This window comes from Gopherus evgoodei, chromosome 22 (genome assembly GCF_007399415.2).
Source record: "Gopherus evgoodei ecotype Sinaloan lineage chromosome 22, rGopEvg1_v1.p, whole genome shotgun sequence".
Lineage (NCBI taxonomy): Eukaryota > Metazoa > Chordata > Testudines > Testudinidae > Gopherus > Gopherus evgoodei.
The window spans coordinates 16,572,951-16,591,760 of NC_044343.1; the positions used below are offsets into that span (position 1 = coordinate 16,572,951).

Genomic DNA, 18,810 nt, shown 5'->3' on the forward strand with positions numbered 1-18,810 from the left:
TAAAAGAGAACTAGATAAATTTATGGAGGTTAATCCATTAATGGCTATTAGCCAGGATGGGTAAGGAACGGTGTCCCTAGCCTCTGTTTATTAGAGGATGGAGATGGATGGCAGGAGAGAGATCACTTGATCATTACCTGTTAGGTTCAACCCTCTGGGGCACCTGGCACCGGCCACTGTCGGCAAACAGGATACTGGGCTGGATGGATCTTTAGTCTGAGCCAGTATGGCCATTCTTATGTTCTTTTTTACTTTCTTTTTTTTTTGCAGTGCAAATATTTGTAATCAAAAGAAATATAAAGGGAGCAGTGTACACTTTGTATTCTGTGTTGTAATTGAAATCAATATTTGAAAATGTAGAAAACATCCAAAAATAATAAAATAAATTGTATTCTATTATTATATAACAGTGCGATAAATAGTACTATTAATTTTTTTAATCGCTTGACAGCTTACAAACCCACCCACCCACAGCCCCCTCTAAAACCTCTTAAAATAGCTTTCCTTGTAATAAAAGATCACAATTGAAACTTCTGATCTTGTAGCCTACCAGTACTAAACGCTGTTGCTGTGTGTCCCATGGGAAATGGAATGTTCCTGACTTTCTAATGGTATAAAGCTCCTGCTTCTAGTGATGGCTGAAGAGATACGGGAGGTTGTACCTGTCACTTTTCCAGGATGGAATGTTACCTAGTCTCAGCAGAGCAGTGCAGATTTATAGTTTCCAAGCCTAGAAGGACCATTCTGAACATCTAGTCTGACTTCCTGTATAACTCTGTGAAGTGGCCCTGTAGCTAGAGAAACCCAGAATCAGGTGCTAGTGTGTTCTTAGTAGAGTTCCTCTGGTACCGAGTTATACAGCCAGGGGCAGTGAGAGGTTTAGTGATTTAAATCACTGATCTAAAACTCGATTTAGGTCAGCATGCAGAAAACTTTGATTTAAATAATCAATTTTAATCTTTTTTTTGCGTTTGTATTTAGTTATTTTCCTACTGAAAAAGGTTGATTCTTATTGTTTGGTAACCATTAAAACATGTTGATTTGTAAATAAAACAGCCTTTACACTGAATTTGGTACTTATGCTAGGTAACTAGGAAAATATGCTATATGTACAGATTTATTTAAACAATTATACAGCTTAACTTTTATTCACATTCTTAATTTATACATTTTGTTACAAAATGGTGAGTGACGCCTTTCTATTTAGTAGATTCATTTTTTTTACTTGTGATTTGTGTTAAGCTCTATTTGGATGGAAACAGGAATTCAATTAAAATGCAGAAAAAAGGCATTTTAAAATTCTATTTTGATTAGTTAAATAAAATCACCTTCAATGTGATGGATACAAATTCCCCCTCCCCCATTATTAATACATCTTTGGTATTTAAAACTAACTGATTTATTAAACAAAGACGGTATCTGTAGTTAGTGAATTGATCTGATTTTGTTTCTGGTCACCATTTCCTTCAAGACTCTAAAATTGGTAGATCTCATCCGCACACCTAGTTCTTATTCATAAAATGGAAGAGGAAAACAAGCTTCTTGCTTTTTCAAATCAATCACTTTCTGAGCTTTGAATGAACGAGTCACTGAACTAGTTGAATAAACTGAATTGAAGAAAATATTCTCTTTGCACCTGTAGAAGAGGCTACTGCTATCAAGTTGGTTTAGCACTTCAATAAACTCTGGTTCCATCCAGTGGCTTAGCTAGTGGCTTCTGCCAGTTCAGTGGCTTGACTTTTTGTAAATCTTTAGCAGTAAACATATGTACTGCTTTAATATTGTTGTAATTTAATTGACTTTAATAGATCATCTAAATTTTAGTCTTTAATAATCTTAATTTCAGGTTACATTTTAAATACATTTCTTTTAAAAAATTATTTAATTTAAATAAAAAAGCTAATTTAAATATAAAAAACCAATTAAATTATCATAGATTTTTATCCATCCTGAAACACATTAAAAAGGGGCTAAAAAGTCCTATTGTGACTGTCCACAGAAAAGATTAGTGTCCCATCAGCATCCTTCATATAATTCCTTCCCTTTCCTCCTTGATTCATAGCAAGGAAGGCCCTGCTTCCCAAAAGGAGAAATTCCCAAAATTATTAGGAGGTTGATATTGTTTAATGAAGTGCAGTGCCCAGTAAACTACTTAGTCCTCTGAAATTCCCCAGTTTCCTCCTCAGAGGTCCTAAGTCATTTAGAAGCATAAGTGTAATTGAAAGTCGGGCTTGTGTGTTTAAATTGCTTAGGCTTAATCTAGAAAAGGTTTGGTGATATGGATGCATAGGTATAACTGTACTGGCAAAACTTCCTAGTATAGTGCTTTTTCTAGTTTTGGTTATGCCAGTTCCCTGAGAGAAATAAGCTATATATATTCCTGAGGGAATTTTGGGCCAAAAATTTCTGTGTAAAAAATAAAACATTTATGCGCACATTTTAAAATTCTGCCAGTTTTATTTGTCAGCAAATAAATGAGGCTCCAGCATGGTTGTCAGAGTCAGGTTCAGGAGATTCAGACTTTTCCTAGATAGGCAGTTTCCTGGAAATGTAAATGAAGTGGCAAATTTTTGCAGATGATGACAAAATTATTTAGGATAGTCAATACTAGAGAAAATTGTGGGGAATTTCAGAGGAACTTAAAGCTATGGGAATGGACAACACAATTCCCAAATAATTAATTATTGGCAAGTATGAGGTCGTATACCTTGGCAGGGATAATTTGAACTACAAATACAGATTGCTGAATTCTATGTGTGCGAATACTATCCAGTAATAAGATCTCAGTACCATTGTGAATGGTTCTGTTGAGCATTGAGATGTTCTCATGGAGATCCAAAAAAGCAAGAGGGTAGAATAACTGCAACAGTAGAGCCTTCCCTTATATTGGCAAGGAGGCCCTGAGATTGACAAGGGAAGAGGGAATTCTCACTTATTCACAGCAGATGTGTGTGCATGTGTGAGAGAGAGAGAGAGAGAATGAGAAAAGATGCTTCATATTTGTCAGGTACCTTTTAGATAGAGACCCTGAAAGATGGATGCCTATGAAGCAGGGTCTAGGGACAGCATTCTGATAGACATTCCAACACCCTCCCCTTTTACCAAGAGCTTCTGTGGGGCTTGATTTCTTTAGGTGTTGCCTCTTGATATTGAGACTCTCCACTTTAGTTTAGTACTCTGAATATAGGGTGCCTGGTAAATTTTTCAGAATGTACATTTGAGGGATTGGGTAGGTGGAGGTAAGTGAACTGATAATGAGTGATGAGAGGGAGAAATTTGTGGGATAAACACACACAAAAAAAGAAAGTTGGGGAGAATCATGAGAGACAGCAAACAAGCTGAATGTACATTGGAGAGAAGGCCAGAGTGTGGAAGAAATGCACTAATGAAAGCAGGGAAAAGATGTAGGCATTGAGAGAAACAATAGTGAAATTAGGAAAAGCAATGGTAAGAATGTGATTTAGTGAGTTACACTTAAAAATTATTAGAAAGTTGATATTGTTTAATGAAGTACAGTGCCCAGTAAACTACTTGGTCCTCTGAAATTTCAAAACATGTAGCAGCACAGGTATTTTTCATGGTGACTACTAGGAGCTCAGAAAGTTTTAAGTTCACTCTAAATCATTGACAATGTATCCAGAGTTAAACATTAGAACGCCAAAGGTTACTGTCATATATTTGACAAGAGATGATAAAATGTGGAATTGTTTGACTGCAGTTATCAAAAGGCCTGACGGGGGTGTCTTGGGTTGGGATTTTCAAACTCTCCTAAACATAAGAATGTCCGAACTGCAGTGGTCCCCAAACTGTGGAGTGGGGCCCGAACTAGGTCTGAGAGGGGAGGACGTACCCTCCAGTTCTGCTACAGCTGTGGCCTCTGCTCTGCTCTGCTCCCAGCCCACACATGCAGCCCTGCTTCCAGCTTGTGGTCCCGGCCCCTGCTCTCTGTGCCTGGCCTGGCTGTGGTTCTGCTCCCTGTCCAGGAGGGCCTGAGCACATTCCATTACTGGTGGTGGTGGTGGTGGAAATTAAAAGTTTGGGCACCACTGCCATTCTGAATCACACCAATGGCCCATCTAGCCTAGTATCCTGTCTTCTGACAGCGGCCAATGCCAAATGCCTCCAGAGGGAATGAACAGAACAGGACACTGATCAAGTCATCCATCCCATGTTTTCCAGTCCCAGCTTCAGGCAGTCAGAGGCTTAGACTTCCAGAGCATGGGATTGCGTGTCTGACCATCTTAGCTAATAGCCATTGATGGACCTATTCTCCACAGCCCTCACTCTGTTGCTGTACTTCTACCTGCATTATATTTACTATTGCAGCGTGTCTTTTTTGTGAGGGTAAGGGGGTGTTATTGGCCTGAGTTTAGATAATGTTTGGTGTATCTGGCTCTCGTGCTCCCTCTCTAAACTTCCCTTTTTGTTGCTCCTGTTCACTAGCTCCTCTGGTCCTGTACGAGTTGCCTTAAGAGTGTCCTCCCAATTCTTCCTGAGTAGCCCTGTCCCTTGTTAGGGGATCCTAAAGGGATTAAGAATCAAAGGATGTCAGGCTAAAGCATGGTTACAAAGCTTTGCCTAGCTGGTTACTATGCTGAACTTACAGCCCCCTAAACAGTCCATGCTATAAATTTTAATGAAGAAGGCACATGGCAAGCAGCAGGCATGCAACTGCCTAACAGACAGCAAACTCACGCCCAAGGTCACGTAGTTGTCGTCTTCCGCCTGGAGAACTCCCTCGCAACACTCCCCTATTTCCTATTCAAAATTTCTAAGTCGTTTAGAAGCATAAATGTCATTGAAAGTCAGGCTTGTGTGTGTAAATTGCTTAGCCTTAGCCTAGAAAAGGGTTTGGCAATATGGATGTATAGGTATAACTATGCTGGTAAAATTTCCTAGTATAGTGCTTTTTCTAGTTTTGGTTATGCCAGTTCCCTGAGAGAAATAAGCTATATATATTCCTGAGGGAATTTTGGGCCAAAAATTTCTGTGCAAAAAATAAAAATAAAAAATTTATGCACATATTTTAAAATTCTGCCATTTTTATTTGTCAGCACATAAATGTGGCTCCAGCATGGTAGTGGGGCCCATGGACCACTGGCTGCATTAAGGTGGGAGATCACCCTGAAGCCCCCACTTCTCCCCATACAGGGACTTGGCAGTGAGGCCGCACCTGACCTTGACACAGTGCAAGGGCTGGTTCTGCCACAGAAACACCTCGGTGCCCTGCTCCTCTATGCCAGGCACACCTGGTGTGGCTCCTGCTGGGCTGAACCTGCGCAGCCAAGTGTGGAGGGGCTTAGTGTGGGGAGTCCAGGTGTGGGATGAAAGGTTTCTGAGTGGGGCAGTCTGGGTGCGGGCGGCTCAGTGGGAGATCTGGATGCACAGGGGCTCATTGTGTGATTCGGGGTGCAGGAGCAATGAACTCTGCATGGGATCCAGGTAATGTTGTTTGGGTTCAATGGGGGAGCAGGGGGATCTGGGTGTGGGGGCTTGGTGGTAGGGTCCAAGTGCTGGGGGGAGTGGGACTTGATGGGTGGAGATTGGGGCTCAGTGGGGTGGGCATCTGGGGGGCTTGTCAGAGGGGTCCAGGTGTAAGAGGGTAGGGCTTATCAGAATGAGAGTTCGATGGGCTTGCTTAAAGGGAGAGCCCTAGCTACTGCCGAGGAGATGCTACATGCTGGACTCCCAATTCCTCTACCCCCTTTTCTTCTTTATCCTCCTCTGCTCACTCCCACATTCCCCTCTCCCTGCCCTATTCCACCTCCCTTCTTTCCCTCACTCCTTTACCCAGCCCCACTGTGAGCACTCAGTGTTCCACAGAAAATAGGAAGGCTCCCAGCACACAGAAGGGAAGCACAACTGGCAGTAGGACTGAAGAAGCTGCGTTCAGCTGTAGAGTCAGTGGAGCCTGAGACACACTCCTTCAGCTGAGCAGGTCTGCTTTTGTAGAAATGAGGGGTGAGGGCAGTGGCACGTAAGCCTGTGTGTGCTCCCACACCTCACTTCTGTTTGGAGGGCAGTCCCCCACTCCACACATGGTTGCCCCTCCCCCCTGCGTGGCTTCCCTGCCATTTTCTGCAGGGAAACGCAGAAATACTGTTGGAGGGAGGGCATTTTCTGCAGGCGTGCGGTTCCCAGGATCCCCCCAGGAGTAAATATAGCAAAAGCACTCCTATGCCAGTATAACTACAGCTACCCTAGGGCTTTTACTGACATTGAAATGTCAAAAAACAAACAAACCCAAAACCAAAAAAAATTGCATCCCTGTAGACCTGCGATTAGGCACTCTTGCAAATCCCACCTTAGTTATAACTAGCATAACTAATACTCGAACTGGGACACATACGGCAATTTTCTGCAATATCCTTGAAAAACCTTACTGAATTAGTGTCTGGAGTCCATTTTATTAAATACAAAAGTAATGATTCCTGGGAGATGTTGTGAACTTCAGAGGACTGTCTGAGCAATGGGCCAGACAAGAATGGGTGTATGGACAAACAATGTTAAATGTTTGTCTAGGGATGCCTAGGGAATCTCTATGGGAAGGTGAGAGCAAATTCCCAACTCTAGTTATGCAAAAGCCCTTCTTTTTGTAGCTACACCCCAAGGAGGGAACTATTTTCTACTGATAATCTGTTTGTGAAATCTCAAGATTGAAGACCCAGGCTGTAAAAGGAAACATTAACATTAACATGGTTGTGTTTATTCTGAGCTAAGGCTGTTTATGAACTTGTAACCACACAAAACCCTATTGTTAGCAGAGCTCTTGCTGAAGTTTGGAGATGATCTCTGATAAGCTTATTAGTATGTGTTTAGATTCTTTTACTGTCTTTAAAATATTTTCACTATAATGCTTTCACTATAAGAATAAATGTGCTTGCTTATAAAGAGCTATTTGGTAACTCATAACTGCTGGCAATTACATTATTCCTAACCTTTGAAGAGAAAACAGAGCACAGTTGTTGACAGTTTTGGCAGTCGGATTGCTGGGAATATCAGTGTAGGCAGGGAACTGTGCATCCTGGAGAAAACCCAGTTAGAAGTGGGTAGGATGCGGGCCTCTACTGAAGATAGGTGACAGCTGAGGAGCCTGGTGTGTGTGCCCTAATGGGACTACAGAGGGGGTATACAGGTGCAATTGCCCTGAATTGTGAGGTGAACATTTTTCAGAATTCATTCTTTTTCTATGAAAAGAATCACAGAACATAACTTTGTAATATTTAATGCTGTTGGAAAAAACAATTTCTTTTTTTGCAGAAAAGCCTGCCATTGCTCCACCCGTCTTTGTGTTTCAGAAGGATAAAGCACAGAAGGTAAGGAGCTATCATTGTGTATGTTTTCATTTTATGGCATACTGTCATCCTGACTAATATTTCAGTGACAGCAGTAATTTTGTATATGGTGTTACTCTTCTGAAGTTTAGGAGAGATTGTTGCCTACTGATTGTTGTCATTAGGGTTTGAAATTCAAGGAAAAAAATTGGGAAGATGCAGATTATAGATTAGTGGGAGGAAAACAGGAGAGACAGAAGGTGTGGGAAATCTAGAGCAATTTCAAAGGAGTATCCAGAACAAAGACAGATGGGGGGAAAAGGGGCAGGCTGACCTTATCACTACATAGAAATAGAAATGAAAGCAAGAAAAGAGAACAACAAAATAAAAAGAAAATGAAAGTTAAAAGGAAAAAAACATGGTTCAGGTTAGTGCTAAAATGTTACATATTACATACAACTACTGACTGATTTATTGGTTAATTGCTCATTATTAAATTTAAGTTTGGGAAAATTGAAAAATGTTGTTGTCTACTGTGTAACTCAGTGACCTCAGAGCATTTTGTATTTTAAATGCAGTTTACAGTCCTTTAACTTGGAAAGAGAGACTGACCCAGTTTTTCGAATGAATTCTATGATACATTAAGCTGAGTTCAAACAGAAAACCTTCCAGTGTTTTAGTTAATTGCTACTAAAGTATTTTGTCAAGATGTGAAGCCTATCATCAGATGTCTGTTTTGAATCCACTGCAGGTCAATAGTGAATGAAAGATGTTACCAAATTATATGCGAAATGTTAAGTCTCAGTCCTCTTCCAACATAAATGATACTCCCCATGGAAGTTAAGCAGAGATATCATGGAGATTTACTCCTAAAGGTGCTTTATCCAGTTCAGTGTTGAAGCATGTTGGCACGGGATTTAGTGGGAGAAGCTTGCGTTTCTCTGCTGCCAGTACAGTATTTGTTTGGTAAAGAGAGAGAGAGAGAGACCTCCTGTCACCCTTGCTGACAACTTGGTACTATTTAAAGTGGTTCCAATTTAAAATCTGCCACAATTCAAATTTAAAAATCTGTCTTTTCTTCAAATCTACCGTTTTCAAGTTTCACATTCTCTAATCAAATAAACATTAATTCTTCCCAAAAGTTAGTTCTTATAGCTATCTGTCATTTTATGTGTAATCTGTAAAAATTCCTAGAATATTAAGACATGAATAGTGAACTAAATCTTAAAAGAAAGATAATTTTCCTTAGGTTTGTGATAAAACCTCACAATTCTTACCTGCTCAAGAAACATGAGTTAATCCTTAACTCCATTAGTTAGGTATAAATTAAATGCTTATGATAGATTTGTAGCCAAAGTAGGTAATACTAAAGTTAAACTCCAGCAATTTCTTCCAGTGCTAGGTAGCTCAATTATATTTAACCTCCTAATAAATATTATTTTTAGAAGTACCTGTCACTTGTGTGATACCTCCAGAATAATGAATGGTTTTGGGAGGGGAGGATTGGTGTTAGTGACTTCTCTCATTTTTCTTCCCAGCAGTAAAATCATTACACCTATGTAACGGCATAGTAAGTGCTAATGGACAGATTAGTATATGCAAAAAGTTGAGGACTTATTGTTTTAAGGCAACTTGTACAAGTTATTAAATATTAGTGTAGGTATTATACATATAAAATGTTAAATGGCCAAAATATGTACAAGATAACTTAACTTTAAAACAGCCATGAAAGTCTCCAGACTTTGTTGGAAACTAAGGGTCGAATCCTGCTTACGCTATTCGTGCAAATCCTTTTGCTGAAGTCTGTGGAACTGTATACATATGTAACAAAAGCATAACTTGGCCCCATGTTATCAGAAAACTCAAGATGGCAACTTTGAATTTCTTTGTAACTGTTATATGGTGTAATATGCTTATTGGGATAATCTGGTTTACCAATTAAGCAGTCATCTTATTCAACAGAAGATGCCCAAGATTCACAAAGGCAGCATTTTAACTGACACCCAACATCGCAGTTTTAGTTAAAACAGCATTGTCGTTGAGTAGCAGTTGACAGCATTTGCCATTAACTACCATTGGACTTAGTTTACTTCCCAAAGAAACACCCCGGCTAATGGATTCTCTGATTACGTCATACCCAGCAATTCTTAATTAAGACTACTCAGGAAGAATTCCTATTAAAATTGATGGGAATTTTATCTGTGTGCATGTCTTTTGAGAGTGGGGAGGGGCAGAAGTGTGTGGCCTTTTTGTGTACTGTAAATAATTTTTAAAAAATTGGCACAATGAACAGTTTAAGATAAAGGAAAGTAATAATTTATACTCTAGCAAAATGTGTTTGGCTGGTGGAATTTTAAACTTCAGTTAGCTTTGCAGTTAGGGTTGTCAGCCCTCCAGGATTATTCTGGAATCTCCAGGAATTAAAGGTCAATAATCTTTAATTGAAGATTGTCATATGATGAAACCTCCAGGAATATGTTCAACTGAAATTGGCAACCCTATTTGCAGTCCTGCTCAAGTTGACCCTTTCAGGCACTATACAGAGTGCTTCTTTTCTTCAGCAGGCTGTCCAGCAACCATGAATGGGAGGAGAAAAGTAGCTTATCAAGGGGTGCCCCCATATGAGAATCTAACACATCTGGGCCATCTCTGATCATTAATAGATACTTAGAATTATGGAGAATTCAGGAGCTACTCCAATTTACTGCAGAAAATGAAACTTTGACTTTACAAGGCCTCCTGTTGTTGTAGCAGGATTCTGTATCTTCAGAGACTTTTCTGGAGATAGTACTCTCAATTATTAACCTATAGGTAGGCTTGGCTGGATTTTATTTTAATCGATAGATGTTGGTAAATATGGATTTCAGCTGACATGCCAAAAATCAATGAAAAAATACTGCTCAGTAACATTGCTCAGGAACCCACTTGGGGTTCAAAAAAACTATATAAGTTCATGGAGGATAGATCAATCAATGGCTATTAGTCAGGATGGGCAGGGATGGTGTCCCTAGGCTCTGTTTGCCAGAAGCTGGGAATAGGTGACGGGGGATGGATCACTTGATGACTGCCTGTTCTGTTCATTCCGTGTGAGGCACCTGGCATTGACTGCTGTCAGAAGAGCAGATACTGGGCTAGGTAGACCTTTGGGTCTGACCCATTATATTTATTCTTATGAGTCCCATTGTTTTGGCCCTGCTCCCTCGCTGCCATGACAACAGACTATACTCGCCAACCAGCTCATGGCAGCGGTTCCTGGGCAGGACTGTTCAGCAGCACCCCACAGCTAGGGGCTAGTCTTTGTCTAGGCATTCCTGGCCAGGGATCCTTGTCCTGCCCCTCTAAGATTGTGTTCCTCCTGTGATCAGATGTTGGCTGCATGTGTGTTCTCTCTGCATGCTGTACTGACTCTGGCCAGATAGCCTGTACAGCAGGCTCTGATCAGAGTGCCCAATAACCACTGACTTGGTTTGTAGCAAAAGAACTTGGTCAGGTTTATTGTCGATGAAGCATGATATTGGTGCCTTATACTTGTTACAGGTACACTCAGTGCATGTATGTGTGCGACAATGGATGCAGCTCAGTTAGTGATGGGACTTTCCACTATCCCCTTGGCTGTCCGCAGACGTTCTCTCTGAGACTCCATTTTATACGTGAATACAAATAAGTTATGTACGGCCCCTCTGATGTAGTTAGTTGACACCCTCTGGCAGAGCCAGTTTCTACCTATCACCTTGTGCATCTCTATCCATCACATTGTCATCCTGACCTTGTCTTTAGGATGGGTCAGCATGTTCCTGTTACCTTTAGGGAATGTGTTGGTATCCAGGTGTTCTGGTACCACCCTTCTGGAATGTGTTTGTGTGAATGATCTGTGCCTAGCACCTCTCAGGAATGTGTTTTTGCAATATCAGCCCTGTTCTTGCCTGATTCCGTGAGCAGGGCTTGCCTCTAGCTCACAGCCTGATTTTGCTGAATATCAGCAAAGGTTTGACTGCTACTTTAGCTCAGGCCTCTTATACAAGGGCTTATGTTTTAGGCCCTCTTCCTACTACGTTCCCCCACTTTCTGTTTTTTTATGGGGAGGATGTTTACCCATCATCCCGGAAAAGCATAATGCATGGACTGAAGATGACCCAGTGGGCTAAACGCTGTTATGTGGTCACCTTACTTTACCATCCATACATTCATGCCCTATCTGTCCTGTAGTCTGCACATTCCGTTGTATGACTGATGGACAGATTCTATTTTCCAATTAATTGTAGTCCCTTATGGTGAGCCTGGGAATCTTAGACCTGGGGCTTTGATTGAGGAATGTAGTTTTATGATTGAGCCTTAGAGACACTCCCAAATAATTAATATATATGAATAATATGGATATAGCATATATATTTGTTGTTTGCATAGGTGTGTGTGTGTGTGTGTACATATAACAACACTTTATATTCAAGCATAACAATAGTTTTCCAATCTAGTATTGTGGTTTGGCCCTTGTGGTACTGCAGAGAGCAGCACATCCTATTAGGGCATTTACAGTTACCACCTGTATTATTATTGGTAGTAGGCTGAGCGGTTTGAAATACTGGGATAGGTATTATTACAGTGCGTTTTATAGTGCTGTGTATATGAGAAGTACAAGAAATGTTGAGTAAAGACATTACAAATGAGGCTTTTACCTATAAATATTTGTAGTTAGTTACTTACTGCCCAGTACTCATGTTATAGATTACCCTTACTGCCTGTTGTCACTCTCAGATAAGCTTGCTGGGCAGGAAATAGAAATGGCTAATTTCTCTGCATTGCTCTGTGATACACCTTTTGTTGACATAAATCCAGTTGTTCCTTATGGATGCTGTCTTCCAGGTGACCTCCTAAATGGACAGTAATCAGTTTATCAAATATTGCTGTGCCCGGATTTAGTATTGGTACCCAGACGCTAAACAAGAGTGTTTTGACCCCAAAGTGTGACTGGTACTACCAGGGAATTTGTTTACCCCATTTGTAGTTACTGTGTAACTTAATTTCTTTACCAATTTGTTTTTCTTGTCTTTGTGGTGTTTGCTGCCATTTGTTTGTTTAACAGTTTCACAATGTTATGCACATTGTAAATGTTGTACAGTGATAATGCAACAGTACAGTGATAGTATAACAATATAGCAATAATACAGATGCTTTTACACAGTCAAATTCAAATTGCATGACAGTTGTTTCTAGCTGATTAGCAACTTAATTGTCTATATATGGTAGACTGAGGTGTAGTTGATCAGTCTCTTATTTATAAAGCACTTCATTTTTCTTTTCTTGATGCTTGGTGGTTTCTTCGCTGTACACTGATATCTTCTGATGTCTGTAGGATGTAATCTTAAACAGCTTAAGGCTATGTCTACACTTGCAGAGTTTTTGCGCTGTCAGTGATACTGATGGTGAAAGAAAAGCACTGGTTTGTTTACTCACTTTCACAGGCGTCAGCGTTTACATTTGTGGCTCTTCCATCCTACTGAGGGCAGCTATCCCACAGTGCAGCTCTCTCCACTTTGACTATAGGCCTTGTGGGAAGGGGGTAGCGGTGGTCATGGGGCACCCTGGGTCCTTGCACACCCTCCTCTACCCAAATACTGATCAGCTCCAGTAGCTCAGCACTGCTCCAAGCAGGGGATCGTTTGCTCAGTGGAGCAGCCATTGTCACCTGGCCAGATGACAAGTGAGCACTTGACAAAAAAACAGGAAGGGGAGTTTCAAAGTTCCCTTGGTGTTACAGGGGGAGGAGTGGAAGTCTGTTTACCTGGTGTCAGAGCAGCAGAGCTGCTGGCCAGAGGGGTCACCTAGGCACTGTGGAATATCCTCCGGAGGCTAAAAGCTCTGTGAACAGGAAGAATGTGCCTTCACTTGCACATCACCGCAGAAGCATCGCTGGTAAGAGCTGTACACCTCTCGTGGAGGTGGTTTTCTGTTTGCGGTGAAACTCAGAAGTTTCACCGCAAAAAGTCATTGATAAAGGTGGATGCTCCCATGGCTTTTCCGCAAAAAGGGACTTTTCCCACTTTAAATGGCAAGTATAGACATGCCCTAAGTTGGTTTACATTTCTCTTGTTTTCAGAAACCCAAACTTAATACACAGATAGCTTAGCATGTTTACAATGTAATAGGGACCAAGTTTTTTTAAGACACAAGCTATACTTTTGCAATTGTTGAGTAGACATTCATTTTTACTTAAGGTGCATTACTAATATTTTATATTAAATATAATACTCCACTGCTAAAATAGATGCTCACAATCTTCTATAAGGTGTATTGCTTTTCCCTGCTGAGCACTCTGTGTTAGCAAAAGAGTTAACATAATATTTACGACACTTTAAGAGTTAATTTGGATGTGATACCAATTTCACTTTTAACCGCTTAGAAGCACAGACGTTAACAACCACTACTTCCCTTTAACATAACTTAGGAGAATAAAAATAAAAAATAAATTTTAAATACAGGTCTATGAAAATACTTTGAGGGTATTGAACTTTCATGACACTTGATTGTGTTTGGGAGATAAAGTTGGAAACCTGTTGAAAAGGTGGAAAGCTGTTAAATTGTTTGGTCGGCTTTATGCATAAATTGTTTTTAAACATTTTTGCTCTAACATTCTTATAACTATATTTAGAAGGGCAAACAATTTTATAAAAACTCAGACAAGAAATTGACACTTTGTTAATATTACTTTTACCTTAATGTTGCTGAGACCTTTTTGAACTTTGAAGAAAAAATGGTATTAATTATATTATGATGATTATACCCCAACCATAATATTAAAACAGTGTGGTACCACTTGTATTAAAAAATGGTATAAAATTGACTTTTGTTACAACAAAATAAAAACAAGACAAAACAAAAAGTCAGGTGACACACTGTACAACACAGGACAACGTACATGACATACAGGACAATTAAAAACAAATGGTGCCAGAATTCTATTTTTAACTCTATAAAATAAGACACACAAAAAATAAACACAAGGATTAAACATTTAAATAAACAAGTTACTACCTTTTTATTTAACACTTTTATTAAAAATTGATAATTTATATTTGCCAAATTTGTTGTATTAATTTAACTTAAGGCATTTTTTTATTACTTTATATTCAGCTTTATTTTAAAACTCTGGTATATGGAAATAAGGAAAGCCCATGTTTCAAATATTAGTCAGTGGTTAGGATTAGAAGCAGAGTCTGCATTTCTTGTGCTTGGCAGCCATATCTTTAAGAAAGATAGGAGTAATTCCAGCTGTTGCATTCCTGAAGGGTTAAAAAAATTAACTTACTGGATTTATTTAAAGTTTTTACCTTGTTTTGTTCTGTTTTCGATTGCTTTATCTTTTGGAGGTTTCTGTAAAAGCTTTAACTTTTAAAACAGAATGCAGAAGGGGAGAAGAACAACCTAGGAAGGTAGGGAGACCTGAGCCAAGAGAGAGTAACTCTATTAAGGTATCTTAAAGTACAGGAGAAGCAGCAGCAGCAAATTTAGTAAACTGATAAAGGATATAAAGGAAAATTTAACAGGTATGTAATAATATTTGAGAAAAGAAGTTATATTTTTAGCTCTGAGCGCGGAGTGTGTTTCAGTGGGTCAAAACAGTGGGGAACCCACACTCCAGGTTTTTATCCTGGCTCTGAGAGTGGAGGTAGTTACCTCCTCTGGTAAAACCTGAATTTGTTTCCCCAGTGCATGTTGCTTTTGCGTGCATGCCAAATGGATTGCAGGAGTGCCTTTACATGCTGTAGCTAACTATTTTTGGGCAACTCCATATGTTAATGCATCAATTTTAGGTGTTAACCAACTTCGTTTTTTTTTAGTTTGAAGTAAGGCTGTTGATTAATTGCAGTTAACTCATGCGATTTAACTCAAAAAAAGTAAACACGATTAATCACACTGTTAAACAATAGAATACCAGTTGAAATTTATTAAATATTTTAGGATGTTTTTCTACATTTTCAATTATATCGTTTTCAGTTACAACACAGAATACAAAGTGTATAGCTCTCACTTTATATGATTTTTTATTACAAATATTTGCACTGTAAAAATGATAAAAGAAATAGTATTTTACAATTCACCTCATACAAGTATTGTAGTACAGTCTCTTTATCATGAAAGTGCAACTTACAAAGGTAGTTTTTTTTGTTACACAACTGCACTCAAAAACAAAACAATGTAAAACTTCAGAGCCTACATGTCCACTGAGTCCTACTTCTTGTTCAGCCAAGTGCTAAAAAACCAAGTTTGTTTACATTTACAGGAGATAATGCTGCCGATTTCGTAATTACAATGTCACCTGAAAGTGAGAACAGACGTTCACATGGCACTGTTGTAACTGGCATCTATTTAAGTGCCAAATGCACTAAAGATTCATATGCCTCTTCATGCTTCGGCTGTCATTCCAGAGGACCTGCTTCCATGCTGATGACACTTGTTTAAAAAAAAAAAAAAAAAGCGTTAATTACATTTGTGACTGAACTCCTTGGGGGAGAAATGTATGTCTCCTGTTCTGTTTTACCTGCATTCTCCCATATATTTCATGTTATAGCAGGTTCAGATGATGATCCAGCACATGTTGTTCATTTTAAGAACACTTTCGCTGCTAATTTGACACAATGCAAAGAAGATACCAATGTGAAATTTCTAAAGATAGCTATAGCACTCGACCCAAAGTTTAAGAATCTGAAGTACCTTCCAAAATCTCAGAGGGATGAGGTGTGGAGCATGTTTTCAGAAGACTGAAAAGAGCAACACTCTGATGCAGAAACTACAGAACACAAACCACCAAAAAATTAAAATCAGCCTTCTGCTGGTGGCGTCTGACTCAGATGATTAAAATGAACATGCATCAGTCCGCAGTATTTTGAATTGTTATCGAGCAGAACCCATCATCAACATGGACGTGTGTCCTCTGGAATGGTGGTTGAAGCATCAAGGGACATATGAAGCTTTAGAATATCTGGCATGTAAATGTTTTGCAATGCTGGCTAAAACATTGCCATGCGAATGCCTGTTCTCTCTTTCAGGTGACATTGTAAACAAGAAGCAGGCAGCATTAACTTCTGCAAATGCAAACAAACTTTTTTGAGCGATTGGCTGAAGTAGGGCTGATTGGACGTGTAGGCTCTAAAGTTTTACATTGTTTTATTTCTGAATACAGGTTCTGTCCCTCTCCCTCCCTCTATAATTCTACCTTTGTAAATTCAACTTTCATGATAAAGAGATTGCACTACAGTACTTGTATTAGGTGAATTGAAAAATACTTTCTTTTGTTTTTTACAGTGCAAATATTCGTAATAAAAATAAATATAAAATGAGCACTGTACACTTTGTATTCTGTGTTGTAATTGAAATCAATATGTTTGAAAATGTAGAAATCTGAAAATATTTAAACGGTATTCTATTTTGTTTAATCACACAATTAATTGCGATTAATTTGATTAATCACTTGACAGCCCTAGTTTGTAGTTTTTTTTTTATTCACTTCCCTTGGATCAAGTCACAGCTCCTGTCTCCTAATGAGCTTTGTGAACTGTTCCATTTTCTCCTTCATCTGATTTACCGGTTCAGTGAAAGTATTTGCAACTTCTCCCACCTGTGCACTTACTTCTCCTATTCTGACAGGCACCAGTCTAGGTCTGGGTTTGAGTTTTACCAGAACCTGGCTTTCATCATATGGTGGTGGTTGCAATGCAGTGGCCCCTGTTTCATTTTTTAAATTTTGCTAAGGCCACCTTTTTCCATTTCTGTCCCAATTCTTCAGGCACAGAGTAGCTACTTGAAGCCTGCTGTTGACCACAAATAATTATAACAGGAAATGGCATTTTTTTTTTTTTGGTAGGCTTTTCACAGCTGTTTTCAGTGTTTTATTCTGTTCCTGTGCTTGCTGTTTCTGGACTGCTTGCAACCCTGCTATGAGTACGTTCAGTGCATGTGTGCCCGTGACAATGAACACAGCTCAGTTAATGGCAGGACTTTCCACTATCCCCTCAGCTGGCCAAAGAGGGTCCCTCTGAGACTCCTGAGTTAACGCACTGCCCTCTGACATAGTTAGATGAAAACTGGCTCCGTCAGAGAGTGTCAGCTATCACCTTGTACATCTATCTCTTTGCATCTCCTGACCTTATCTTTAGGATGGGTCAGCCTTTTCCTGTTATCTTTAGGGAATGTGTTGGTATTGGGGTGTTTGGTACCACCCTTCTGGAATGTGTTTGTGTGACTGCTCTGTGCCTCGCACCTCTTAGGAATGTGTTTTTGCAATATAAGCCCTGTTCTTGCCAGATTCTGTGAGCAGGGCCTGCCTCTAGCTCGCAGCCTGATTTTGCTTTATATCAGCAAAGGTTTGACCACTACTTTAGCTCACTGATATGCTTCAGGCCCTTATGCTTCAGGCCCTGTTCCTACTATACCTCTATGCATCCTTGTGCCTGCAGAGGTTGGTTGTCACTGGCCCGCAGCTGTGCAGGGGAACCCTCTACAACTTCACTCTCGTGGCCCTGCTCGCTCACTGACTAGCCATGAGTGTGGGAGCACCCCTGGACAGGAACTGTTCAGCAGCACCCTACAGCGTGGGACTCACCTTTCTCCTGGCCGGCAGGGTCTCTGCTCTCTCAATTTCTAGCAGATATAAAAATAGTTAAAAATAAAAGATCTTAAGTGAAGGTCAGTCTTTGAAATTAGAAAAAAATTGAGTCAAATTCTGCCTACCCTGCTTGTTGGAGCCACTATTTCCAGAAATGCTCACTTGAGGCCTGTTCCTGTGAGGTTCTGAAGACCCATAATTCCCAGTGAAGTTAATAGGTGTTGAATGTGGCAAGCAGATTGCAGAATCAAACCTTTAATGTGGTAGTAGGCTATGGAGACCAGTTTTTAAAATGGACACTTGGATTTAGTGAAACATCAGAACATGCACATCTACTTATGTAGGTGCTCCAGCACAATTCAGTGCATTTTTCTATCAAACTTGCCTTAAATAAAATATGGTAACCTAAAGGTGATTCAGGACAATGTCTTCCCTCCCCCCACCCCCTTTTAATAGTAAGACCTGTGGTTATTTTCTTTGGCTGCTTAGCAGATTTACAAGATTGACTTAGCTGGTGCTATTTTCAGTAAAGCTTTCAGCTGAAGTGGAAGTAGAGCCTGAGGAGAGCAGGCTGGTAGAAGTCCCAGCACACTTATTCCTTCCAGAGCTTTATAGAAAGGGGGACTTCCTTCTCACAAAGAGGCTGTCCCTTGAGCTCCACAGTTGTCTTCCCCTCCAGACCAATTAAAAATAATGCTCATCATGATGCCTGTTAGATCTAGTTTCCAGATGACTGCACTAAAAATGCTACTGGCATCTGTTATCTGATATAGAAGGCAGTTAAATTGTCAAGTATTTTCTTTTTGAAACACAAAACTGTCAATTATTTTTTCACCCTTTTGGGCCTGATTTTTATTTACCCCATTCTGGGGAAAAGAAGATTTAGTGCAAATAAGAATGAGGCCCTTTGTAATTTTGCAAATGTGGTGTTCTTAA

The 18,810-nt window shown here is 39.7% G+C and overlaps 1 protein-coding gene across 5 annotated transcripts in view; it reads left to right on the forward strand.

Moving 5' to 3' along the window:
- RANBP3 (RAN binding protein 3) overlaps nt 1-18,810 on the forward strand; it is a 237,190-nt gene that overhangs the window by 27,284 nt on the left and 191,096 nt on the right. For all 5 annotated transcript variants that reach the window (XM_030540510.1, XM_030540512.1, XM_030540509.1 and 2 more), the window contains exon 2: nt 7,261-7,316. In XM_030540510.1, coding sequence (XP_030396370.1) covers nt 7,261-7,316 — 56 coding nt within the window. The remainder of the gene's footprint in view (nt 1-7,260; nt 7,317-18,810) is intronic.